This window comes from Camarhynchus parvulus, chromosome 24 (assembly GCF_901933205.1).
Source record: "Camarhynchus parvulus chromosome 24, STF_HiC, whole genome shotgun sequence".
Classification (NCBI taxonomy): Eukaryota; Metazoa; Chordata; class Aves; order Passeriformes; family Thraupidae; genus Camarhynchus; species Camarhynchus parvulus.
The window spans coordinates 6,881,864-6,909,355 of NC_044594.1; the positions used below are offsets into that span (position 1 = coordinate 6,881,864).

At 51.6% G+C, this 27,492-nt stretch overlaps 1 protein-coding gene across 4 annotated transcripts in view; it reads left to right on the forward strand.

Annotated features, from left to right (window-relative positions):
• The window catches only part of LOC115913142 (protein CEPU-1), a 388,205-nt gene that overhangs the window by 218,256 nt on the left and 142,457 nt on the right, over positions 1 to 27,492 (forward strand). For 2 of the 4 annotated variants that reach the window (XM_030965043.1, XM_030965045.1), the window contains exon 2: positions 23,856 to 23,940. In XM_030965043.1, coding sequence (XP_030820903.1) covers positions 23,856 to 23,940 — 85 coding nt within the window. Of the gene's footprint in view, positions 1 to 23,533; positions 23,941 to 27,492 lie in introns of those variants that run through there. The other 2 variants (XM_030965042.1, XM_030965044.1) reach the window with 1 other exon arrangement.

Below are 27,492 nucleotides of genomic sequence, written 5' to 3' on the forward strand. Positions count from 1 at the left end.
GCTCCGTTTTAAAGGCAGCTGCAAATCAGCCCCACTCCCCGGTGCAGCACTGAGCTGGTTTTATGAGCTCTAATTAAACAGGATCTGCCCTGTGGTCCAGCTTCCACCCAGCCTATCTGAGAGATGGGATTTAATGGTTGGGGTTATGGATCTGTGTCCGTGGGCTCTGGTTCCCCTGGAAATGAACTGTAATAGGATGGTGAATGGATTAAAGTGAACGGAAACAGCCCGTGCAAAGCTGTACATCAGGTGTGTGTTTTCTCTGAACTGAAAAATGCAGGTTGGGGACTGAGTCAACCTGTTTTAGGGTTGGACAAGGAACAATCTAGCACTGTTTTGTGATGCTGACAAACGGGAATGGGCATTAAATGAAGGAAATAGTCATTGCTGAGAGGGCGCCAGGGCTGTTGACACGCCTGGGTTGTGCCTGTAGAATACCAAGGTTTTCAGGATTTTGTAGAATACCAGAGAATCGGGTTGCTGTTGTTAATCGCTGCCCCGAGATGTGCAGGATGTCTCTGCTTTGGCCCGTGCAACTGAAGAACGAGTCTGGACTCTTCACTTTTCGGTCTTGAGGTTGTTTATTAATTCTTATCTATAAAATTTTCTTTCTGCCCAGCCGAGGCACTCTGACCGCCCCCGAGGCGGTGTTGTCCTTTTATACTGCAAATTACATACAACATATTTAGACTTAATTCCCAATACCTATCACCTATGTTAGACAGTGAGCTTCTATTCTAAACCAATCCCAAAGTGCCAACACCACTGCAGAAAATGGAGAACAAGAAGAAGAAGGAGAAAGGCTGGACACGCCCAAGTTCCTCCATCTTGTCCCCATAACCCCCATACCAAAAATCCTAAAATCTACATTTTCACCCTGTGATCATTTTGTTATTACACTATTCAAACCTGTGTGACTTTCAGGTCCTCATACAAAGTTGGCAACTTGCTCCAAGGGTCAAAATCAAATCCCCAGGTGCTCTGGGCTGTGTGCCAGGGTCTCCAAGCCCCCCAGTGGGGTCCTCGGCAACTCTGGACACCCAGAGGGATGCACTGAGTTCCGACACCAGAGCAGGGTTTTGGTAGCTTCAGGCTGGCTTGGGCTGAGATCCTCCTCAGAATGAGATGGCACAGGCTGTCCCTTGCTTGTCTTCTGTGGAAATCTCTGTAAGGCTTATATCTCCTGTCATTTCTTTGTGGTGGCATCTCTACAGGGGAAGCCTCACGGTCCTGCAGCAGCAGGAGGAGGGAAGTGCTGGCACCCAGCACTCGACAATTTATTTGAACCCTTGAGTCTTTCCAAGAAAGCAATTTCTTTGATATTTCTCTTGGCATTTGAAGAGGGGAAAAGGTATTTCCCACATACACACATTGGTTTGAGCCTTCCCTTCCCTGAAATGATGATTTCTCTCTTTGTAAAAGTCAGCTGCATCTTACAACCCATAAACAGGGTGAGGAGGGAGGTGGGGAGGAGAGTTTGCAGTACAGGAACTCTGTAGTGGTGTCCATAAGGATATTGGAATTTTTCATGGCACGAGAGGATCCTTCCAGACAATTCTGTGCACCCAACATTGGGCTCCCCCAGCTGTGTCATCCACAAGCAACAGTGAAATATCAGCAGCATCATGGCTGGGCTTAAATCTTTACTGAATCTCCATTTTTCTTTCTTTAAACGCTTACAGAATAAATGGAATTTATAATCAGAAACCATAAAATCTCTGATTTATGATTCATCTTGATGACAATATTTAATAACTCGTGTATATTTTATTACATCTTTTTAATGCCCTGTTGTGGAATTTTACTTAGGCATTTCACCCTCTATATCAACCTGTCTCAGCACAGATGGGCTGACTTTTTTTGCCTTGGGCTGGCAATGGAGCCAAATGTGCTCTGGGCTGGGATCTTCCCAGGACTGCCTCAGTCTGTCCAAGCAGGCACGGAAAGCAGCGCTGGACATCCAGCCATGGCTCCAAGAGCTGCTGCTCACATTGCAGATCTGATGTCTTTCCCTGCCTGGGCAGCTCTTTTCCAACATCCCCAGCCAAGTTTCGGTGCAGGTGGGGAGAGATATTCAACTGTAGGGCCTCTCTTCCCTCCTCAAGGACTTTTTGCTTGGAAACGCGGAGCTATTTAGGTTATTACTCAAGTGTGTTCTCCTCTGGAGAGCTCTCCCTGCCTTTCTGGGACCATTAGTGCAAATTAGCTGCTGCATCCCATCATCCCCCAGCCTGCAGCACCCAGGGTACGGATCCTCCCACGGGGAGGGGATGCTCATAAGCACCAGAGCTGAGTTCTGGCTTGGCTGGGAAGCAGCAGCTCCCTGCATCCCTCCCTCCCAGCTGGCTGCTATAACCAGAGCTGGAGCACAGAGGAACGAGGGATGGGCAGCACCTTGGGATGGGCAGCACCTTGGGATGGGTGTCTCTTGAGGTTTGGATGCAGGAGGGGTTCATGTGCTTCCTTAGGTGCCTGCAGCCTGTTTTGGATGTTAAACCCATGCCAGCACAGGGACAGGTCATGTCTAGAGCTAGTCCTAGGAGGAACTGCAGGCTTGGGGCCACATCAGCCTGGTTTTAGCCTGGTTTTTTGGCAAGTGAGCCAGGGTGTGTGGTAACATCCATTTTCCTCCTGCTGAGCATGGTCTGGTGGTTTGATTTTGTCGCTCCTCGAGAATGATGATGCCCCAGCACTACCCTGGTGCTCGAGCACGCCAGGTGAGGGGATGGGGTGCCAGGAATAGCTGGGAGCACACGGGTCTGGGGCTGGCAGCACCCCAGGAGCTTGTTGGGAGCGTCTGTGCTGTGCTGCTGGTCACTGCCCATCCATCCGGCGCTGCCTTCGCCTCGCTGCTCCTGGCAGGGGCTGGATGAGCAGCCAGGTGGAGAGGAGGAAACGGGGTGAGACACAGCACAGCCTCCCTCCCATGAGCTGCCAGCACAGCCTCCATCCCCCGAGATGCCAGCACAGCCTCCCTGAGCTGCCGGCACAGCCTCCATCCCCTGTGCTGCTCCATCCGCATGGATGGGCAGGGCCGAGGGGCCGGGAGGGGCTGTGAGCAGGACAGGCTGCAGAAGGGAAGGGGAAAAGGTGGGAAGTAGTCAAGGTAGGGAGGAAAAAGCAGCATAGCATCAAATCTTTTTTTCCTTTTTTTTGGGGGGGAGTATTTTTGGAGTTTTTTTGGGGATTTTTTTTGGCACCCAACAGCAGGAGGATGTGGACATGCTGGGCAGAGTCCAGAGGAGATCATGGAGATGATCCATGGGCTGGAGCCCCTCTGCTCTGGAGGCTGGGAGAGCTGGGGGTGCTCGCCTGGAGAAGAGAAAGCTCCAGGGAGAGCTCAGAGCCCCTGGCAGGGCCTGAAGGGGCTCCAGGAGAGCTGGAGAGGAACTGGGGATAAGGGATGGAGGGACAGGACAATGGTTTGACACTGCCAGAGGGCAGGGATAGATGGGATAATGGGAAGAATTCTCCCCTGTGAGAGTGGGCAGGCCCTGGCACAGGGTGCCCAGAGCAGCTGTGGCTGCCTCATCCCTGGGAATGTCCAAGGCCAGGCTGGACAGGGCTTGGGGCACCCTGGGATAGTGGAAGGTGTCCCTGCCCAGGGCAGATGTTTGGAAGTGGATGAGCTTTAAAGCCCCTCCCATCCCAAACCATCCTGGATTTCTATGGTATTCGGGGTTCAGCATTTTTTTGGGTTGCGCTTTTTGGGTACAGAGAGGTTGGTTGTTTAATTTTGGAGTTTTGATGAGGTGACCCTGTGCTGTACAAGGAGCACTGCAACCACTTGGCTCTTGCATGGAGAAGGCAGAAAAGGCAAATACCTGAATTCCATGCACTGTTATGCACCCACCAGTCTGTTGGTCCTGGATGCTGATGGTTCCTTTTGAAATGAACAGAAAAATTCAGCCTCCTTCACAATGTTTTGACAGTTTTTTGGGTTTTCTTGTTGGTTGTTTTTTTGTGGGGCTCAAACTGTTTTGCAAAGAACTCTCAGGGCTGGATGAAATGTTTGTGCTGGGAAATCAGCCATCTTCAAAAGGGCTACTACTGCCTTGCAAAACATTTGCAGAGTTTTCATCTGCGCGTTTTGGCTCCTCTGATACAAGGCAGAAATCATCCTGGGAATTGTCTTCCCGATGGTTATTCTGCTGTCTCTGCTAGGAAATAGAAAAAGGCATAAATGAGAATAACTTCAGCCAACCAACAGCAAGAAGACATCCTCTGTGCTGCAGGTTGCTGGGCTTGGATGGTTTTGGTCTAAACAAGGTCATGGATCCCAAACGAAAACCTTCCTGATGTGAGTTGAATGGCTGAGATCTCAGATCACAGGGATTTGGAGGAACTTTTGCCATCCTTGACTGCCCCAAATTGCTCATACTGGCTGCATGTCATTGTTCAAAATTTATTTATTTCCTTATTGAACACCATAACCAAAGAGGATTTTGTAGAATCAAGGAATCACAGAATGGTTTGGGTAGGAAGGGACCTTAAAGCTCATCTCATTCCCGGCCCTGAGATGGGTAGGGACACCTTCCATTGGGCCAGGTTGCTCCAAGCCTCATCCAACCTGGCCTTGAGCAATTCCAGGGATGAGGCAGCCGCAGCTTCTGTGGGCAACAGAGACTTTAAAGATGCATCGCTGGCTGAGAGGAGCAGGATGGTCCCTGTGCAGATCTGAGCAAGAGAAAAATGTCATTGGCAGGATGAAACTCCTTCCCTGGAAGGTGGAGATGACTTCTCAGAGCAGGCACATCACAAGGCTGGGCTGACCCATTCCAGCCCTAAAATACAGTCTAGCAAAGGAGGAGAAACCTCCTGAGGAGGTGGGATTGGATCACAATCTCTAAAAACCTTTTGGGCAATGTTGGAAATGAAGAAAAGGAATTATTCCTGGCCTCCAAAGGTGGTAGGACAAAGACTAATGGCCCAGAGCTAAGGAAGAGAAATTTTTTCTGCTTAGCTATTCAGAAAGTGCCCCCCAGGCAAGAGGGAAGGGGGAGAGTCCCCAGGGAGGGAGCGCTGGCGCCGGCCACAGCGCAGAGAGGGGATGTTAATGGAGGTGGTGAAGGCAAGGATCTTTAGACAACACAAGAGGTCAACCTGTTGACCTGAGCCAGCTCTCTCCTGGCCCTACAATCTGTACGGTGCCATGATAAATTCCACTTCCCTGACTTTACTGCGGGTGCTTTATCGCTTGACTTAATGGCTGGGAAATGTCTTCACTTGACTGCTCCACTCAGCTGAGAGGGCTGTCTGTGATCCTCGGGCTTAAGCAACAATTCACTGCCTGCAAAGGGATGACGCCTTTTTATTATCTTCCCTTTCAGAGCCTGGACTCGAGGTCCTGGCTCCTCTTTGCCACTGATTTTTCCCTTTCTGACCTCATTCCATCCCTGCTACCTTGCAGATTCTCACAAGCTGCCTCTGTGAGCACATGTTTGGAGTTTCCATCCTCTGAGTTCTGATTTGGCAATGGTTCTGTTCAGTCACAGGCAGGTGGGTGGTGTGGGGCTCCCTGAGGGTGTTGTGACCCCTTTGGATTCCAGCCTGGAGAGCAGGAGTCAGGTGTGGAGGAGGATGCTGGCCGCAGATGTGTGCAGTACGACCAGCCCTCCTGTTTTTATTGCAGGTCTCAGTGGTCTCATCAGAGTTGATGTTTTCTTTAATGTTATGGGCACCGTGCAATTGCAGAGGAATCCAGGCGTTGGGTGAGCAGCAGCTTTGAGATGCTGGGGTTGCACAAAAAAATATGGAAATACGTCTGGAATCTGCCAGCTAATAAACCCAGCTCATCTTAATTATGACTGCTTTTATTTTAGAGGTCAAAGTGAAGGTTTGCAGGGGTCTAATTTGGAGCAGTGGAGGTTTGGAGGTGCTCCCAATGGGAATTTTGAAGGAGCCCAGTGCTGCACTGTGCTGGATTGTGGTGATGGAAGGGTGGCCCTGTGTTGCAGGGGGCTCTGAATCATTCCTGGAGGGAGCCAGCCGTGCTGGAAGCTTTTATTTAAGGAAGTAAGGCAGAGATGGCGTTTGAGGCAGAGCCAGGGCTGTGGATGTGTCCCTGGGCTGGATCAAGCGCCGTGTCTGGGAGCGACGCTGCAGGGCGGGGACACTGGCAGGATCCTTCCAGCTGCCCCCAGGCTGTGCTCCCCATGGAGCCTCCACCTTTCCTTGGATAAATGCTGAAGGAATGTGTGTCCCTTTCTGGGGGCTGTTAGAGTGAGCTGTGAGTAAGCGACGGGAGCCGCAGAGGAACTATCGCCATCAGCGGCTTTTTGTTAATTTGGTCCAAAGGTTCTCGCTGTGGATGTGGCTGGAGCTGTCCCTGCTCTCCCTGTGGGTGCAAATGGAAATGTGCAGGCTCCTGGTGCCTCTGTCTGCGTGGAGGGAGACAAGGGAGGCTGATGCAAGAGGGATTTTCCTGTCTCCATCTGTGCTTTTGTATCTGCATCTTTTTGCTTTGCTCCATTTGCCCATTCCCAAGCAGATATGGAGATGGAGAAAGCCACCTTTGGAATTTTGGCTGTGAATCCCAGAATGGTTTTTGTTGGAAAGGACCTTAAAGCTCACCTAATCCAATCTCCTGCAGTCATCAGAGGCATCTTCAACTAGACCAGATTGGTCAGAGCCCGTTGGTCTTCCATCAATGTACATTTCTGCACAGAAAGTGGCTTTATTGCAAAATTCCCGGGATGCTTTTAACTTTTATCCAGAGAAATTGATTTTCCATTGGGCAAATCTAAATCTAGGTGGTTGTCTTGATGGAGCTCAGGGTTTAGTTGTCTGATGGCTGGGATGGGAGTTGTCCCTGCTGGCCAGGGAGATCTGCTAGGAAGCAGTGGGAAGCACCAAATCCTAAAACCCTAAACCCTAAAACCCACTGGAAAGTAATTTGCCATATTCTGTCCCATCTACAGGATACAGATTACTCTTTCAGGAGCTGGGAGTTAGCTGGAATGTCCTTGCATTAGGTAAACGGGGGGGAAAATAATCTATTCCATGAAAATTTTACTTTTTTGGAAATTTCTGCTGAGATGAGGAAGTTAGAGGATATTTTCCTTTTTATTTAAACATATATAGACATATATATATACACACACACACATATATATTTGAGTTTCAGCAGCTTTCCATTTCCTAGTCAGCTCTCTGCACGATACCATTTCTGCAGGCACCAGATGACTTTTTTTCCCCTCAGGAAATTTTCTAATATCAATTTAATTTTGACTCTCACAGCTGCATCTATTCCGTGGGGAACCTACTCTACGGCCTCGCCAAGAAAGTGTTTCCTCTTAGCTGTGGGTTCATTTTCCAGCTTTAAAACATCATTCAGTCATTCCTAACGAAAGGTATAATCAACTTTAAGGCTCTGTGGCTTAGCTGAGCCCCTAATGGAGATGGGGATCATTCCTGTAAGATCATTCCAGCAATGGCTCAGCCCTTATTTCCCATGGCAGCTGTGCTGGCACCTTGCAGAGGATGGATTTCAGTGGATGAAACTGCACCCAGAGGGATTAGAGCCAGTCCATGTGGATGCAACTCCGTGAGTTGCTCCCTTGGGATGCATTCTGGCAGCCCACAGGGATTTGCTCCTTCTCTGTCGTTGTGGGTCCGCAAATCCTGCGCGGCTTCTGCAGGAGCAGATGATAAAGAATTTGGTCCAGCTTGACTTAAAACAAAGAAAAAGAAGGAAAAAACAAACCCAAACAGCAAAAAAAAAACCCAGCAAAAACACAGTTTGTGTCCCATCTGATTGTATTTCCATGCCCACGTCTGCTCTGTGTAAATGTTTTGGGAGCACCAAAGGGGAATTGTCTTCATTTTCCGTGCTGTGCAACAGGAAGGGTTGGGGTTATTCCAGACCCTGCTGAATTCCACCATGGATACAGTTCTGTACATCCCTCCCTGTGCCCATCTGCTGTGGAAATATGAATGCAAATAGCAGCAGGAAAACAGGATCAGGGGGAAGGAGGGAGCAGTAGGAGACCTGTGAGGAACATCAGGACTGGGCTGGGCTGCCTTGGGAGTGAAGTAGTGTTAAATAAGGTCATGGAGCACTGGAGCTCCAAATGGGACCCCATGGAGCAGGGTGGGATTTATTCCATTGATTGTTTACCCAGCCTTGTGGAACAGGAACCCTGTGCTGGTCTGGACAGAGGAAAGCCCTGGAAATCATGGAAGAGAATGGAATGGGATGGGATGGGATGGGATGGGATGGGATGGAATGGGATGGAATGGAATGGAAAGGAAGGAAGGAAGAGAGAAGGAAGGAAAAAAAAAAAAAAAAAAAAAAAAAAAAAGAGAGAAGAAAGAAGAGAAGAAGGAGAGAGAGAGGAGAGGAGAGGAGAGGAGAGGAGAGGGAGAGGAGAGGAGAGGAGAGGAGAGAGGAGAGGAGAGGAGAGGGAGAGGAGAGAGGAGAGGAGAGGGGAGAGGAGAGGAGAGGAGAGGAGAGGAGAGGAGAGGAGAGGAGAGGAGAGGAGAGGAGAGGAGAGGAGAGAAAAAGATTGAAAATAGAATCAGATAGAATTTTAACAGAAGAAAAAACAGAATAGAATTTAAAACAATGGAATGGAATTATTTAGGTTGGAAAAGCCCTGTAAGATCACTGAGTTCACCCTTTTCCCCAGCGCTGCCACACCCACCACTTAACCAGCTTTACTCAGCTTTTTAATTCCTCCAGGGATGGGATTCCACCAGTGCCCTGCTGCCAGAAAAAAATGCCCTGGGGACCCGGGATACCCAGATGTGCCACAGGGCAGGGGAAGGGCTGTAGAGATGAATCCACCCCTCAACCAGGGCTGGGTGCTCTCCCTGCAATGGGTTCTTAAGTTTTCCCCTCCCTGTTCAACCCTGAAGTAGCTTATGAAGCATCAAAATGACAGAAATTTGGAAATAAGCAAAACCTCCAAGTCCTCCATCTCTCTCCCCAGAGGAAAAACCCAAACAGATGAGCCAACAGAAATTTTTAATTGAAATGTTTGGGTACAAATTACCTGACAATCCAAACAGAGGAGTTTGGAACCAGCACTGAGCTTCTCGTTCAGAAAATATTGAAGCGACCTGACACTTTCAGAACTCCCCATAAAGCTTTGGAAGTGAAAAATTAATCCGGAGTAACCTCTTTCTCTGCTTTCCTAAAGCAGATTGGCTTTTGATGGATGCTTTTACCTCCTCAATAGATCCCAAGCAGCCAAGTCTGGCTCTTCCTCATTCTGTGGTGCGAATCCCTGGAGCACCAGAGAGTGGGAATGCACCTGGGGCTGCTCTGGGTGTGAGTGATTGCTCTGGATACCTGGAGCATTTCCATTCCTACCCCCTCTCCTTTTGCTGTCCCTGTCAGTCCACGTCCATCATTCCTTCTTGCAGCAGTCAGGTGTCTGTTGCTGCTGCCTTTTATCCCTCAGGATCTACCTCATGGGATTAGGCATGGAACGGAGAGTTGTAGTATATAATAGCAGGGCTGTAATTACCTGATGAATACAGTGTAATTACACCGTGGTAAAGCTTTTGGATAACCTCACCACCTCCCACTTGTCCCTATAACTGGAATTTCACTACATTTCAGCTCTTAATGTTACCTCCATCTCCAAAATTGTGGCTTTGGCTTCCTGGTCACCATGGAAGGGTATTTATAACATTCAGTGGCACCACTGATTTTGCACTTACACTTTAATTAATTTGCGGCCATGGAGCCTTGAAGTTGTAGGAGTAGAGTGAAAATTGCAGGTGTGGGAAGCAGAGCTGTGGTGTAATCACACCACAATTGCTGGGCAATCATACCCTGCAAGCTCAGCATAAAGCCACATTAAAGTTTTGGTGGGATCTCCTGGGGTTGAGTTTTCGGGGTTGATCTCCCTGTTGGCATGAGATTGGATGGGCAGAGGGATCTGAGCTGCTGCAGATGCCTCTGCCCAGGTGCAGACGGGTTGGAATTCTCACCCTCTACAACTCCCTGACAGGAAGGTGCAGGCTGGTGGGGGTCGGGCTCTTCTCCCAGGGAACAGGGACAGGACAAGAGGACACAGCCTCAAGCTGTGCCAGAGGGGTTCAGGTTGGACATCAGGTGGAATTCCTTCATGGAAAGGGTTGTTGAGCATTGACAGGGGATGCCCAGGAAGGTTTGGAGTCCCCATCCCTAGAGGCATCCAAGGAACACCTGGACGTGGCACTCAGTGCTCTGGGCTGGGTGACAAGGTGGGGATTGGTCACAGGTGGGACTTGATGATCTTGGAGGGCTTTTCCAACCTTAGTGATTCTGAGATCCTCTGAATTCTCTGACTCTCCTTCAGTTAGCAGCTGTGGAACAGCATTTCCCCTGATCCATCCTGCTTGCAGCTTCGAGCCCCTCAGCCCAGCCTGGATGTGGCCTGGTGGCGCCGCTCAGCAAACTTCATCTTGATGAGTGACCTGAAGCTAATTACCACCCTCCTTGCACATTTCCATTCCTCTGACTCCAGTAAAACCAGCCCAGCCATTTCCCTGCCTTTTGGAGCTGCTATTTGGGATACACAACAAGCACTGTAACATAATGCATTTTTATTATTATTAGGCTCCCAGTGCCTGTTTCCCTGTCAGTGTAACAGGGCTAATGAAATGTCCCCACCGCTCATGGGGCTTGGGAGAACAATTTGGGCGGATCTCGGCAGCATTTGGAAGAGGTGGAACGCTGGTTGTTATTTATTACAGATCTGGTTTACTTAGCCCTGGGTTTATTGAGTCTCCCACTCGCAAATGCCGACCACAGCTCCCAGCGCTGCTCCCGGTGCCAGGGATCCTTCCTGCTGCCTCTGAGTTGCCAGCTGGACTTGTTGTGGACTCCAGCTCAGGCCAGTGGGCCAGGTTCATCCCTGGTGTGCCATCATTGACTTTAATTGAGCTACCCCAGGGAGGAATTTGGCCCGCTCTGGTTGTGAGCTGTGCACTGGTGCCAGGCAAAAAGCACAGCGGGTGCCAGCGAGGGCTGTGACAGCCCCATTTCAGTGAGGGACAAAATTCCTGCACCTCTGTCTGCTGTGTGACACCAGCATCCACTGATGGGCAGGGAAAGGGGAATTCAGCAGCACTTTCCTTACAGGACTTCACGTCCCACGGGGTTCCAGATTTCATCTCCCTGTCTTGTTCTCGGACTGCCTGGAGGTAGACAGGGACAAAGAAAGCAAGAAGGTGGAAAAATGGGCAGTGGATCCTTAAGAGCTGCTGTTCTCAGACCCTCTGGATCAGACCCAATTTGCTCCTTACATGCTTGTAACTGGCATCAGAACACACGCATAGAAGCAAACCCTTGTTTCCTGGTGGCAAGGTTTATTCTTGTTTTACTCAGGATCCTGGGTGCCACAGCCCCAGCATCACCTGGGTGGGTGACAGCCACTCCTGCAGCATCACCTTGGCCACCCTCAGGCAGTGCTGGACCCTGCCCGTATCCCAAATCCTCTTCCATCACCTCCTGCACACTGCCTGCAGGCAGCTGCTTCCCGGGGAGAGAATTCAGCTGCCTGGTTCAAAGCAGAGGGAAAGTTTCCATGCTGGCAGATCTGGGGCAGAATTTTAAGAGCGTCTGAATTGCCTCCCGCTCTGTCTGAATTGAGGGACATCCAAGGATGCAGCCCTAAGCTTTCATCCTCCTCACCGCAGGCACTGTGAGCTGTTCTCCTCTGAATGTGCTCTCCTGGCTTCGGATTTCCTGGGGTGTTTTAGACAGTGTCTCTGGCTTGCTAAATGCAGGGGCATTCTAAAAAAAACCACATATAATTAACTCTAAACGCAACAAAACCGTGGGTTTTAGTGCGTCCTCCCACCTCAGACTGCTGGGATGGAGTGGGATGGGGTTGGTTCTGTGATGGGATGAGGTGGATGCATTGATTGAATGAGTTGGGTGCATGATGGGATGAGATGAGAGCAATAATGGGATGAGGTGGGTGCTGGGATGGGATGAGGAGGGCATTGGGATGGGGTGAAATGTTGCCATGATAGGATGAGGTGGATGCCATGATGGAATGAGGTAGGTGCTGTGATGGGCATGAGGTGGGTGTTGTGATGGGATGAGGTGGATGCCTTGATTGAATGAGTTGGGTGCATGATGTGATGAGGTGAGAGCAATAATGGGATGAGATGGGTGCTAGGATGGGAAGAGGTGGGTGCTGTGATGGGATGAGGAGGGCATTGGGATGGGGTGAGGTGTTACCATGATGGGATGAGGTGGGAGCATGATGGGATGAGGTGGGAGCAATAATGGGATGAGGTGAGAGCAATAATGGGATGAGGTGGGTGCTAGGAGGAGGTGAGGTAGATACTGTTGTGATGTATTGTGATGGGATGTGGTGAGAGCAATAATGGGATGAGGTGGGTGTTGAGGGTGCTGAGGATGGGATGAGGTAGATGTTGTGATGTGTTATGAGGGAGCTGCCAGGTGCAGAGGAATTTATCTGTGGCTCACACAGATGGAGATTTGCATCTCCCACCATCTCCTCTGCCACCCTGTCATTCTCAGCCCTTCTTTCCCTGGGGGCTGTGAGGCCCTTTTGTAGCCATAGCTGCACATCTCAGGTTATCTCAGGACATGGGGTGCAGGGAGCAGCAGGTTTGATGACAGCAGGGACACGCATGGAAAAGCTGTGGTGCAAACAGTTGGAAACTGATAACTAGCAGTGATGCCTTTGCCAGGAGAGGAAAAAAATGACTGTAAATTTGCTTTGTTTTGATATTCAAATACTCCTTTCTGTGTATGTGCTAATGGGTACGCTGGTGTTATGGCATTATTAGAACAAAATATTCAGATGATTCCTAACAGAATTTGTGTTTCACAAGCTACATGGAAATGTTGGCTTGGAAACTGGAGTAGTGTTAGAAGACTGTTTCTCCCAGGGGGTAATAACTGGCCTGAGCTGCTCTGCAGTGTTGGGGGTTGGACTGTGGGATCCAGGTGAATTCTCTCAGGAATCCCTGCTAGACAATGCTCCCCTCCCCACCATGAAAGGAGCACCCTAAATACCGACCAGGGGGAGCCTCAGCCCCTCCTGCCCTTGATGCCTTTTCCTCATGTGTTTCCCAGCTTTGTGGGATGTGAAAGGCTCTTTTGAAAGGACAGCTCTGCTTCTGCTGTGTAACGGCTCAGCTGAACCCGGGGCAGCATCCCCCAAAATCTCCTCTGGCTCCATCTGCTCTGTGCCTGGATTCCTCAGCTGAGGCCAGGCTGAGGCTCTTAGTTCTTCATTCCCACCGAAATGAGCAGCAAATCAATGCAGGCCTAATAAAAGATGATTGGGAATTGCTAATAGGAGTGTGGGAGGGCAGCCCTGCCTCCCAGAGCCAAGATGAGTATGGATTTTCCTGTGCCAGGGACTGTAAATGCTTCTGAGCTCCCCAGGGAGCCCTGGATGCTCACCCTCTCCCTTCACCCTCATCATTCTCCCACTGCCTTGAAAAGGAACCTGGCAAAGGCAATTAGCTGGGTTAATTAGCTGGAGGTGGCAGGGAGGGCTCAGCCTGGGTGGGATGGAGCAAGCTGGGAGAGGGTGCATGGTGAGGCGAGGAGCCCCTTGGCCAGGGGCAGGGTTAGATTGGATATTAGGAAGAAATTCCTAACTGTGGGTGTGGTGAGGCCTTTGCACAGGTTTCCTAGAAAAGCTGCAGCCGCCCCTGCCCTGGAAGTGTCCAAAGCCAGGCTGGATGCGGCTTGGAGCAACCTGGGATAGTGGAAGGTGCTCATGGTGAGAGATCCCTTCCAACAGAAACCATTCTGGGATTTTATGATAAGATCATCTGCCCTGCTTGGAGTTTGGTCCCCATCCCACAGTACCTGTGCAGGGGCAGGAAGAGGAGAAACGAGGTCAGAGAGTGGGAACACAGCTGGAAAAGTTCCCATTGCTTTGCTGCTGGGCTCCCACTCCAGCTCCTTGTAGCTGCTCTCTCCAGCTTGCCTTGTTTATGGACTCACATCTCCCCCAGTCTTCTCCCTCCAGCAGCCATGATCCGAGCACCCCAGAGGCTCCCCATCACTGATAGATCAGCACCAATAATCTCCCTGCTCCGCTCTGCACTCGGCAGCCAAACCCCTCCTGCCCTTCACGTTGGTGCTGCTGGGGGATGATGTATGAAATCCAAGTCGTTTTGATTCATACGAGTTGTGTTCACCTTGCAGAACAGGCTGTCACCAAAAATAATAAACCTCCTTGTTTTAATGCCTGGAGAGGCTGTTGGACGAGCAGCAGGACAGGTTTAGATCCTCTTCCAAGGAAAAGGACGCTTTTGAGAAAGACGGATTATGAGCCACGGGATGGCTGCACGAACGGTAAATAATAATTAGAGCTGTGTCTGGAGGCTGCACTGGGAGCAGGGACCTGTCAGGCTTCCTGTGCCACTGTTGTTCTGGACAGGACAATTCCTGACCCATGGTCTGTAAGGTCTAAATGGTGCTGGCAAGAGCAGGGGGTTGGCAGTGCAGGGTGAAGTGACATGTCCCTTGTCACCCAGGAGAGAGGTGGCACAGCCCTGAGTGCTGCAGCTGCTGCTTTGTGCAGGGATGGGGACAGGGTGGCTGCAGTTCATCATCCCTTACATCCACGGGCTTTTGCAAGAAGAGGAAAAACCCTGCTGGGCAGCTCTTTACCCCCTGATTTATAGTTCAGCCTTTGAATTTTTCTCGTACCACAGCACAGTCCTTCCCTGAGCTCACACCTGCTTCCAGGAGGAATTTTCTTTGGAGTAAAAGCACCAGCACAGTATCCACTGAGATTGCATCCTCATCTCTCTCCTCAGCAGCTCAAATTATGCTGCCTGTCTTTGCCTGGCACCAGAGCTGCCTCCAGCAGGGTGCTGGGTGCCCCCAGCACAGCCCCTTGGTCCTTCTTCCTTTGGATGCTCTGCTGTCTCCTGCCTCGGGATGTGGTGCCCAAAGCCCCGTCCTCCTCCATGTCCTGAAGCAGCCCACATGTGCACATGGCATTGAGGCAAAAAGGTATGAAAGGGGGGAAAAGTTAACCACGTTTATTGAACTGCGAAAAAGGTTGTTTTTACATCCCTTTATTGGAATATAAAGACAGCTTTTATAACCTTTTAAAGGGGCATAAAAGCAGCTTGGAGACCAGAAACCTCGCTCCAGTGGAAGGCAGGGGAAGGGAAAGAGAAAGAGAAAGGGAAAGGAGGAGAGCAAACATCTGCCACGTTCTGAGGTCGGAGTAGCCGGGGGGCTGGCTGGAGCTGCTGAGACCTCAGGTCTGAGGTGGAGGTGGTGTCACCTCTCTCGGGGAGGTTTGCAGCCCTCTCTGCTGCCCACAGCCCTGCTCCTGGGCTGGGACTGTTCCTCCCCTCTCCAAGGGCAGAGCCCTCGCAGGAGGGGGAGGTGTTGGACTTAATGAACTCACCTCTTACATTTTTCTCCCCAATCTTCTGTGAATAAATACTGCTTTGGCTTCGTTCCTCCTGGAACGAGGGAGGAGGGAATGTGTAAAGATCTGGCCTTAAGGCTGGAAGGAAAGTTTGCTCTGTGACTGCTCCAACCTCTCTGGGGCTTCTGGGCAGGCCAGCTCACAACCTCAGTGGCCCAAAAAGCATTGCTTAATTTGGGATCTGGGACTGGCACACTATGGCTGGGATATCCTCTGTTCCCCTGATGCCTTCAGTATTCTGGGACAGGCACAGGGCTGTGCTGCAATCCCTCTGCTCCTTGCCTGTCCAAATCAGCAGGTCCCGCTGCTTTTGGGGTGTGGTTGAGAGCAGCACCTTCAAATCCAGGAGGAAGCTCCTTCCAGCTCTTCCAGAGCTCCTGGGCAGTGCTCTGAAAGCATTTGGCATTGCAGGTGGGTAGAGCCCAACCAGCTGCTGCTGGCTCACTCCTCCCAGGACAGAGCTGGATTTTCTCCACCCAGCGGGGGAGATGTGCCTTTCCCTTTGTCTTGTTCCCTCAGTGGTGGCTCTGACACGACATTAAGAGAGGAGGGTGACCTTTCCAGCAGTCTGCAGCTGCGGGGAGGGGAGAGCTGAGCCCTGTCTGCAGCAGGGCACTGCTGGAATACGGATGGGTCACGGGGCTCCCTTATCTCCACTCCATCTCCCAAATAATAATCTTCCCCAGATAATGTTGTAGGGCTGTAAAGAGGACGGGAGCAGGAGCAGCTGCTTCTAATTTCACTTCATGGGGAGGGAGGCGATGCTGAGAGCACCCCGCATTCTCGGCACATATTTTTCATCATTATAGGCAGAAATGCCAGAGCTCTGACAGATATTAATGCAGTTCACACCAGGAGAAAATCTTCTTTCCATCAGGCTCCATGTGCAGCAAGAGGGCAGTGCCATTTGCAGCCCTAGGGAGGATGTGTTTGAAAGGTGATGTGTTTTTTACCTGGGAAGTTTTATTTCCAGCCAAAGTTCTCTTTGGAGAAAGGGCACCTGAGCCCATCCCACTGGGGGCTGTGGGATCACTCTTCACTGACCTGGCTGAAGGTGCATTTGCAGCAGTGCTGGGAATTAACCTGGATTTTGGACTAACTCAAATTCCCCTCTGCTGGCTCTGTCATGGCTGTGTGTCACCACGGGGGTGTGATTGTCCCATGGAGCAGTTTTGTGACCTGGGCTCCCATCCTCCCCTGACCCACAATGATTCTGTGAGGTTTTCAGACTTACCCCACAGGGAACTGCACCTCCTTGCACCCCTCAGCCTCCTTTTATTTGCTTATCCCACTAAATATTCATCAGTAACATTTAAGACAAAGGAAAGAGATAATTACAAGGGGAGAGTTTTTTTGCAGTATTAAAGGTTAACAGAATTCTTGGCATTTGTGCCTTGTCGATCTCCATGTAATTATGCTCATTTCCCAGAATTCAGAGGCGACTGTGCCTGTTAACGCTCAAAGATGGTACCCCGGGAATTAAATTTATGAGATCATTTCTCAAAATCTTCAAATTCAAACCAAGCATCTTGCTTAATGGCATGACTATTATTAATATTATTCTTGGATGCAGAGAGCCATGAGGGTCAGAGGACCAGTGGCAAAACCCAAATTAATACAAGCAGACAGAGACGAGCCTGGACTTTTTTCCCAAGGAATGCACTCCAGCGATTCGGCAACTTCAGGGAATCAGGCTGGCAAAAGATGGGCGCTGATTTGAGGTGAAAATGGGAAAAAGCCCATTTTGGGCAGCAGCTGGTGGGGACTCAGGAAGGACAGCTTGGTTTGGAGGTGACTGCTCCCAGTGTGGAGGCAGGTGCAGGCAATAGGGAGGTCAGGAGAGGCTCATTCCAAGGATGCAGAACACCTGGCAGTGGGCTGGGCTTTCACCCAGCACAGCTGAGCACACTCAGTGCTTCTGAAAGAGGGATTTTAGTACTCTGCTTTTAGTACTTGCTTTTTGCTGCATGTGGTCATCTACACTGAGGTGTGTGCTCCTCCCCTGTTGTCTCCTTCCCCTGGTTTTGTAGGGACTGAGCAGTTTTCTGTTCAGAAAGGGTTTGTGGGGGGGGGGGGAACTGAGCTGGAGGGGGTGAACCAGCCAGGCTTTTTGCTGCTGCCTGCAGCTGAGGCTGTGTGTGATATCCAGATGGGCTGGGGAAGGCTTGGCTCAGTGTGTTTGCCTTGGGACCATCCCAGGAGGAGGCACAGCAACTCTTGGAGCTGCTTTTCCAAACAGTTATCCAGCACAGAGCCCCCAGACTGTGGGCAGAGCCTCAGAGGGGGTAGAACCTTGTGTTTTCACATTTAAGGGAGCCGTGCTGGAGCTCTCAAATATCCGTGGTGAGATCTGAGGAGTGTCTGGCTTTGCTTTTCAGCTCATTCAGCTTTTTCCCCTTTTCACTGACTGCAGGGATTGAGTGGTAGAGCTCTGGGTTAATGTCGCACACTTATCAAATGCCATTAGATGGATAATGACATGGCTTTGTCCCACGTCATCACTGGCCCTGGCACCTGAGCTAATCAAACACTGCTGGGGATGCAGAGTCTGTATCAAAGAAGTTCTTTGGGCTGTTCATACAGCAGCATAAGCTCTGAGAAACAGATTTATGTGAAATCAATATTGATTTGTACCAAGGATCAATCCCAGTTCATAATTCTCACTGTGCCAGTGTGGCTTGGTAGCTCTTTGATCATTTTTTTAACTCCCTGCATAGATGTTTGATATGGAGCCTGGACCTGCAGAGGTGTCACTCCATAAACGTGAGTGCCTGGCTGGGCTGCTGGGACAGGCCCAGACACTGAGGGCTCTGGGGGAAAGGACCAATCCAAAGGGAAAAGTGAGGCCTTGAGGGCTGCTTTGCATCCTCCTGATTTGATGTCCCAGCTGCAGCACTGCCTGGCCCCTCTGCAGTGTACAAACAATCCTAGGATGGTTTGGGTTGGAAGGGACCTTAAAGCTCATCCAGTCCCACCCTGTGCCACGGGCAGGGACACCTTCCACCAGCCCAGGCTGCTCCATCCAACCTGGCTTTGAACACTGCCAGGGATGAGATATTGAGTGTAGGAAAATTCATCCCCAAACACCAGAGGTTTATGTCCAAAAAGGAGACAGAGGAGTCCTTTGACTTTATTTGAATAAAGGAGAGGCCATGGGGCATTTCCCTGGGGTCTCTCCAATTTTTGGAGAATGCAGCCTCCTTTTTTCCCAATTTCCCAGCCACATTTCCTTTCTCTCTTTCCCCATTTCTGAGGTACTTGAGAGGTTCAGACTTCCCAGAACACCTGATACCAAAGATTCCCCTCTAATGTATAACCCTCCCCTTTTAATTTTTAATTCTTATGGAATTTAGGGGGTTTTCCTTCCCCATTGTTTCTTTCATCTTTCAATGTCTAATTTCATTTTTCAGCTACACCTAAAGTTTATTTGTAAAAGCAAATATCTTTTTCCATTCATCAATCAGTGGACTCCTTCCCATTGTTTCTTTTATCTCCCAGCGCTGGTTTTGTCTACCAGCAGACCCACAGCTTGTTTGGAAAGAGAAATCCACTATTCCTCTCACTGATATCCTCAAGGATGCTGCTGTGCATTAGGGCTGGCAGAGCTCTGTGGGGCATTTTGGCTTTCCTTGGGTGTGCTCGGGTTACCTGGTGAGATGGTGCAGGGAGATCAGCCCTGTGCTGCCTTTGCAGCACCAGTTTGGGACAGATTTGCAGCCTTTTCCATGTCACCTGCTCCTCCAGCCCCTTGGCTGAGGCTTTGCAGCTCAGCCGGGGGTGCCCTGGAAGGAGTTAATTCGTGCTTGAAAATTCCGAAGTCCCTGAGCACGAAGAGAGCAAGCGACAAACCCGAGCCCAGCAGTTTTTTAAAGGGCAAACAAAATGTTCCTTTTTTTACTGCGAGGCACTTGGTGCAAAGTGCAGGCAGAGCAGGGCAGCGTGGCTTTAGGGGAAGGCTCCCAAAAGCACATTTTATTTAAATTTAATAGGATGGTTACTGTAAGTTTATCTAAACTGCAGTTAAATATTAACAGCATCTCTAGCAGGGATTAATGGGGTCTCCTGCGTTGTTTTTAAACACCGTGAGGAGGGTGCTGGGAGTCCCTGCCTGGGAGGGATTGAGCGCCCATGAGGACGCTGCTTGCATTCCAAAACCTGCCCTAGAAACAGCCCTGAACAGGCGATTTCTCCAGCTCGGAGCGGGGAATGCCTTTGGGGCGAGAAGGGCTCCTAACGGCTCCGGCCAAGTAAGGCTCCCAATTATTGTTCTTTAATTGGGGCCACCGCTAACGAGGGGATAAATGAGGCAGCGAGCGGAGTTAGAGCCCGCGTCCTTTGTGGTTTGGTGAATGGCTGTAGGCACGGAGAGCTCAGCAGTTATTCAGGAAAAGCTCCCCCGGACTCGTGTGTCATTCACCTGACTAATGCCAAGGAAATTAAGCACTTTTTGTGCGACTCGGAGCTTATTGGAGAATAATGTGGTATGCGATAGCACGGCTGGCGTTATAAAATCGTGTTTTCATTTGGAAGGAACGAGAGTGTCTCGAGCATAAATTACGTTTCTGATCATATTTGGCCATTTCAGATTAAAAATAAATTTCCACTTTGGGGCTATAGATTGCCATCTATCAACTCCCTGAAAAGGGAAAAGAGGAATTAAAAGGAAAATCTGGCTGTACGAATTGCCTTGCTATGACCTACTTATTGAAAGTAGTTTTTTGTTCTCCAGGAGTGAAATCCATTGGTTTGGGGAGGTGTGGGATTGTGTGGATATAGGTTTGCAGACAGGTCTGTAGGATGGGAGGATCTTTAACTTGGACCTACAATAAAATAGAAGATAGAGTCGTGCTGGATACTTCGGAGGAAGCAGGAGAAAATGCTGCAATGTTGTTGTTTCCCTTGATAGAGGAACTTGAACTGCGAATTTGCATCTGATTATCGGCCTCTGGGACCAGATCTGCAGATTAGCTGCTTAGGGCTTGGTTCTGTATGAAAAGGCCGAGACTGGGGCAGTGTTTGCTGGAAGGGTCCTTGCAGAAGGAGTCAGGGTCTCTTCCAGCAATCCAAATGCCATCATTCTTCCCCGTGGGACATTTTTGGGATTGATTTGCTCCCTGCTCTGCCTCTGAACCTCCTCCTCACCAGCTATCCACAGAGATGCTCCTTTGGGAAGCAAACCCACAGGGCCTTGCTCCTTCTGACCCCTTCTCCATCCAGGCTTTCAGCATCCTCCTGTCCATTTGCCACGGGGAAAACCCTTCTCCTGCCTCCATCCTTGCCGTGCATCACTTCCCACCCTGTCCAGGCCTTGCTGCTCCCGCTGCCTTGTTTGTGGTCTCTGCCAGGAGAGGGGGGCCTTTAGCCTTGCTGGGAAGGAGAGCGGTGAGATGGATACGGAGATAAAGACACACCTCGAGTGCGCTGTGCTCGGCTCCTTCTGTTTGCCTCCTGCCTGTTGCTCGAAACGAGGAAGAAAAAAAAAAAAGACTTTCACCTAAGTAGGAAGAAAGGGAAGAAGCTGAAAGCGAGAGGCTGTTTGGTGCTCAGATGGGCTCAGCCCGTGTGCAGCAAAGTCTGCTGCTGCTGTGGTCAAAACCCAATGAAGGAAAAAAGACTCTCTCATCTCCAGAGAAGGCTACAAAGCTCTCTTTCTCTCGCTGCTGAACCTTCACAGCTGGACTCGGTTGCTGGCTCCACTGCTGCTGGAGCAACTGAATTATTTAAAGGAACCTTGATTTGGTTTTCTCTTTGCTGTTTTCCCGCGTTGTGTTTATTGTCTATAGATATTTTTATAGTCCGAAGCAATTACAGCTGTCAGAAAAGAGACGAGCTGTGACAGGCTGATTTATATGTACATTGTATGTATGCAAGAGAGGGAGGGAGACCAGGGATTCTGCCGGGCTTTAGTATGCAGAAGCATATTGGATGTAAATTCCTTGGGATTTTCAAACAATGCTGCTGATGATCTCCTAACAGTGGGCCAAATTCAGCCCGGGCAAGGGCTGGAACAGCTCTGCAGGTCACATCTGCCCCAGCCTCGCATGATTTCAGTGCAGGGAGGTGTTTTTTCGCTCATAATTTAAGATGCTCCTGGCGATGCGGGGCTGAATTCTGTGTTAAAAGGTTAACTGGCTGTGGTTATTGGAATCCCTCTGCTTTTGCTGACACAGGAGTTGGTCTCTGCCCGTTCAAAGGAGCAGCCCCACAAAGAGCGAGCTCTTGTGTGATGGTGCTGCAGGTATCCCAGCGGGGTGCCCATCCTGCCAGGGGTGCCTGGATGCTGCAGCGATCAGCAGGATTGCTGTGTTTTATTCTCTGCTCTCTTGTACACCCCGGTGCAATGACACAGCCCTGGACAGCCTTTTCTCCTGCCTCTGACGGTCTCTCCTTACGCAGTGAGGTTTCAGAGACCCCTCCCATGTAATTTGTGGCCCCAAAGGAGCGGCTGAATGCGGCGTTCCCCCTCCCTCGCCAGTTCTGACAGCCGAGTTCACTGCGGGGATTCAAGTCCTTGTGCCAAGAGCTGGGGAAAGCTCTGGGAAAATACAGGGCTGGAGGCAGCACGTCCCACCAGCGCTAAATTCAAGGAGCAGAGAACCTTCAGACAAGGAAAAAGTAGCGAGACTTGCAGAGCAATCCCCTTCTCGTATGACCAGCCAGCATGCACAATAATAATAAAGCTTTATTTGATGGAGTGTTTCCTCTGCCCGGCACAGCTCATAATGTTTTAGAGATTAAATAGCACAGTTAGTGAATTAAGCAGTAGTTTACAGGGGATTCGGAGACTCCAGGGATTAGTAACGGGCTACGGATCCTTTCACATCTAGGTCACCAGTTTGAATCCAGCTCAGGTTGCCAGCAGCAAACTCAAAAACAACAACAACAACAACAAAAAAAACCCCACCACCCCACGTTGGTGCCGTGCAAAAGCTACCGAGCACACGGTGGGGAAATGGAGGGAGGATTTTTGGGTAAGGCAAAGCAGAGAAGTCATTGGGCACAACAAGGGGGGAGATCTGGTTTTCCCTGAGGCTGGGCTGTGACAGCTCTGGGGGCTTTGAGGGGTGCAGCACCCCCAAAGCTGTGATTTGACTGCTGCCTCCAGGACTCTCTGCTCTGAGGATGCTCCCCAGCACCTTTTTACCAGCATGGAACTGTGCCTGGAAATATTAATGTGTTTAGCCACTAGCGGAGGGAAGGAGGAATTACTCGGCATAAGCAAATGTGATATTTGTTAAATTATGAGCTGATAAAAAGTACACGGGGACCGTGCTTGCGGCTGGGGAGGAATTTGCCACTTATGTCTGTGAGGTGCAGGGGACCAGGAGGACACTCTCCTGTCTCTCCTCATCATCACCTGGCTGGGGGGGGAAGGGGGGGGATATTACCCGTGCCTCAGTTTCCCCTCTTGCACAGTGACTTTGCCGCCTGGGATGGGGAAGGTGCAGAGGTAGAGGAGGGCAAAGGGGAGAGTTGTGCGGTGCTGGCTGCGGGACTCAGGTAAGCGCAGGGGGACAGAGGAGAAACGAGGTGGGGGGGTCTTGCCATCCCCCCGCAGAGCGCGGCGCGGCGGGGGTTAATGTGCGTGTCCTCCTGCGCATCCCGCCCCGCTGCCGCCCGCCCGCCCGCCCGTGTGCGGGGCTCGGGCCGTGCGGGAGCCGAGGCGCCGGGCAGCGCTGGAGCCGCTGCCATGACAACCCCGGGGATGCTGCCGGCCGGGGCCGGGGTGCTGCTGTCGCCGCCGCCCCCCCGCGTCCCCCCCGCCCGCCGCTGAGGCCAGCCAGGGGCTCCGGCAGCCTGACATCCCCGCATTCTGCATCCCGCCGTCCTCGTATCCCCGTCCTGCATCCCGCCTGGACCAGTCCCCCGGCAGCGGGGCGGGAGGAGAGGAGCTGCAGGGCATCCCGAAGGCTTTTGCCCGCTGTGCCTTCTCGCGCCTGGACACCTTTGCTAGCTCGCCTCGGGGGTGTTTTTTGGGGTTTTTACTGGTTTTTGGACTGCCCCCGCCTCGGGACAAGCGTGCGGGAGTGGGGTACAGCCGGGCCCCCCCGGCGCCTCCTCGCCCAAGTGAGCCTCGGACTGCTGCCCGAAGAACCGGCTCGCCCAGCACCTTTGCCACTTCTCCTCCTCCTCCTCTTCCTCCTCCTCCCCCCGGCCCTCCCGTCCTCCTCCCTCGCCCGAGGACAGCGGGACTCCCTCCGATGCCGCTCGGCAGGCTCAGCGCTCGCAGCCAGCCTTGCCGGGGGCTCTCCTGATCTCCGTGGAGCTCCGCAGCGCTCGCCCCGGTGGTTTTGCTCCCCCCCATCCCTCCTCTCCACCCACCCCTTCCCCCTTTTCGCCTTGTCGGGTGTGTTTTTTGCCTGTTGGAAAAGTCCCCGCTGCCCAGGATGGGGGTCGGTGGGTGCTTGGCCCTGCCCTGGAGGTGCCTGGTCGTCCTCTGTCTCAGGCTGCTCTTCCTTGTGCCCGCAGGAGTGCCCGTGCGCAGCGGAGATGCCACCTTCCCCAAAGCCATGGACAACGTGACAGTGCGGCAAGGGGAGAGCGCCACGCTCAGGTAGGAGCAGCTGCGCGGGGGCTTGGGGGGTCGGGGGGTGCTGCTTGCCTGGTGACTTGGGGGTCGTGACTCAGTTTCCCCGCGGGGGATGCGCCCCGCCGGTTGGCGGTACCGGGCAGCGAGCGGAGAGATTGGAGTGCCAGGGGATTGGGCTTGGGCTCAGCCCTCCCAGTTGTGTTCGGGAAAGTTACTGGGGGATGAAAAATAAGGGGATGTGGTTCGCTTTTGGCGTCCTGCCCCACAGCAGTGCGAGGCAGGGGCTCCATTGCTGCTGTCGGTACCGTGGCTCGGGCGCTTCGGCCACGTTCGGTGCAGATAAATCCTGCTCTGCTCCTGGGGTGCAGTGCCCGGGGTGTCCTCACCCGTGTCAGACCTCCCCAGCCTGGGGAAAGGGGGAGTTGGTGACCCCCTGGTGTGGCTTTGTGCCTTTATCTCAGGTGCAGACCTGCTGGAATCGGGAACTGCAGGACGGGGCAGGTTGATGCTCCGTTCCTTAAAAATCCCCGTGCTCCAGAGGCAGGGGGCTGCTGCTCCCTGGCAGCGTTCCCCCCTGGGAAGGGGAGAGATGGGGGCTGGGCGTTGCACCAGGGTCCTGCCTCCTGCAGCAGCGACCCGAGGGGTCCAGGGGCTGCCAAGGAATCCGTAATTTAGCTCAGCATAATTTCTGGGACATCTTATGCCCAGACACTCGTCCCTGTCCTCACAGCAGATGGACGCAGTCATCCCAGAGGATGTTTGATAGGGACATTAAAAATCAAAAGCCAGGATTTAATTGCAGCGCTGGGAAGCGGCGCTTGCAACTCCGGCATGCTCGGGAGCGACTTTGCTCCTCTGGGGCTTGGCATAGGTGACACCAACATCTGCGGGGCCAGCTGGGCGTGTGCGGTGACACTGCACTCCTGCTTTGGGCCAGCCCGTGGAGAGGGGCCAAGCCAGGGCAGGAAAAAAAGCCCCGGGAGGAATTTCAGCAGGAATTTTCCTGCAATTCTGTTGTTTGCAGCCAAATTTTGTGTCCCCCTTCCCAGCTCCGAGCTCCTGGGAGGGTGGGAGCTGTGTTGTGGCCATTCCTCTGGATTTGTCTTGTGTCATGGCACAACTGGGCAAAGAGGCTGGAAAAGGTGGCAGAGGATGGAGGACAGAGTGTCTTGTTTAGGAATTTGAGCTTGGCTTAAAAAGTAGTAGCTCCTTTTCTTTCCTGAATTGCTGTGTTCTCCCAAGTGCCAAAATTCCAACAGATCCTGCTGTCAAAGAGGGAGGGTTACTGGGGGTCTGGGCAGTGAAACACACGGGGTGGCAGCAGCTGGGTGGGTGCTCTGCAAACTTATGAGAAGAGGCTCTTGTGGGGGCCTGCGCAGGGTTTTGGGCACAGATCAGGGATCTCGATCCACACCACAGATTGAGGTGCTCTGCCCTGGCACTGGGTGGTCACTGGTGTTGCAGGAGAACAAAGGGAAGCTTGGGTGAGTCAGCAGGAGGGATTCTTCTGTCAGGGAGGCTTCATGGGAAAGGGGACAAATCCTGCCCCTGGGAGGTGGCTCTGGGGAGGGAGGGAGGACAGCAGTGTGCCATCAGCCCAGAGCTGCCATGGGTGCATCCCAGTAGAGCTGGGAGCCACGCTGGTGGCAAGGGATGTCGTGTCCCTGGATAGGTGCCTTGCCAATACAGGTGTGCCCCAGGAGAGGGACACGTGGGCTTTGGGCTGTGCAACCTGTGCAGCTTCCATTCCCACTGTGCTGATGGCATTCCTGCTGTCCTGCCCCTGGAGCAGGGATTGCTCTTGGAAATGAATGGCTTGTTGCCACTGCCACCTCCATGCTCTGCTGTGGTGACAGGCACATGCAGGTGTGGCTTTGCCTGGGCGTTTGGAGGCGATTTTCCTGCTGGTTTGAGGTGGGAGCAGTTGGCCCAGCAGGCAGTGGGACATTGCTGCATCCCCTGGTCAGTCCCTGTCGTGCTGCACCAGGAGGAGCAGAGCATGTGAAAACCAGAGGAAATCAAGGAAGCATGAATCTTCCTGCCTGCTCCCCTCCCAGCCCCGCGTGCCCATCGATCTGTTGTGGAGGAGTTAACTTGTGCAGAATAGCAATGCTGCTACAAAGGCTCTGGCAGACCCCAGCGATGCTCCTGGCCACCTCCTGCCCAGCCCTGCATGGGTGGCAGTCAGAAAAGGGAGAACAAAAAAATCAGGTCTAATCCAATCCCACTCATTTCCATGCAAGGTGGGAGGACAGGGAGCTGCAGCCAAGGATTTGGAAGGAGAGATATTTCTAGAGGTCCCTTCTTGGTGTTTCACAGATGCCAAAAGGGAAGAGCAAGCTGAAAACTCAGCAGCAGAAGTTGCTCTTTCTCTGGAGCACTTGGAAATCCTGTCCCACCCTCTTCCCAAGGGAGAGGCTTTGGCTGTTGGAATTAGGTTATTTTATTGGGGTGGCAGGTGCTGAGGAGCCCGAACAGCAGTGCCCTGCCAAGAGGCTCTTTTCAGCTCTGTCCCTCCAAGCAGAGTGAATTCAGTGCTGGGAAAAAAGCTGGACTGAAAGCTGCAAGGAGACTTCTCTGTTGTAAAGGCTTTGCTCTGTACAATCCACTGTGGGGAATCAGTTTAGGACCAGAGACATTGGAGGTGTTCAAATATTTCCTTCCATCTCGTGATGTTTCTGCTGGAAGGTACAGGCATGCCGTGGGTACCAGCACTTTGGATCACTGTATTAAATTTAAATCAAGCTTTAGATGTTGGGTCAGAGCTGCTGCCTGGGATAGCAGGTGTAGGATTTACTCCTGGGTGCAGCAAAGCCTGGAAAGGTTTTGAGGGTGTTGTGTCACAGTACTGTGGTTTTACTGATGGATGTGTTGGTCCTGCCTTTGGGGTTACACTGAGGAATTGTGTGCAGGTGGAGGTCAGAGTTTTCTGTCCTTCCTTGTGTCCTTAAGCACAGATTGTGAGGATGAGGCTGATCTTCATCCCCTCCCACCATGTCCAGACAGCTCTGCCCTCGCCAGTACTGAGTGGTTCATGCTGAGAGGACCCATCCTGAACTTCATGCAGTGCTTGAACCGAGTCCAGGCGTTGCTGAGACCTTTGGAGCAGCTCTCTGGGCACCAAAACAAATGGCTTGATTATGATTTCACTTTAATTGGCATCAGTCAGCGCTTTCCATGGCGAGGCTCTGACATTCCCATCAGCAGCACAGGCGCCTGCATGGTGTCCCCCCGAATCCGTGGTGCTCCTTTCTCCATCTCCTCTGGTTTCCTTGGCAGGGTGATGCAATGCCTTCATTTGTTCCCCTCTTTGATTCCAACACTAAAAGTCAAATTTGAGTTAAACATGAGGCAAAGCTTTTTTTAACCCTGATGTTTCCTGTGGTTTCCACAGTGGCTTTGAAAAGGGCTGTGAGCCTTGCCACTGAGCTCTGTCATTCTTTACCTAAGCCTGTTTTGCAAATTTATTTGGCCCCTGTTGTGCTCTTGAAATAATTTTGGAGAAATGATGACTTGGCTGTGAAACAAAACAAAATCAAGCATGTTTGTTTGATGGGTGCAAACAGAAAGTGCTTG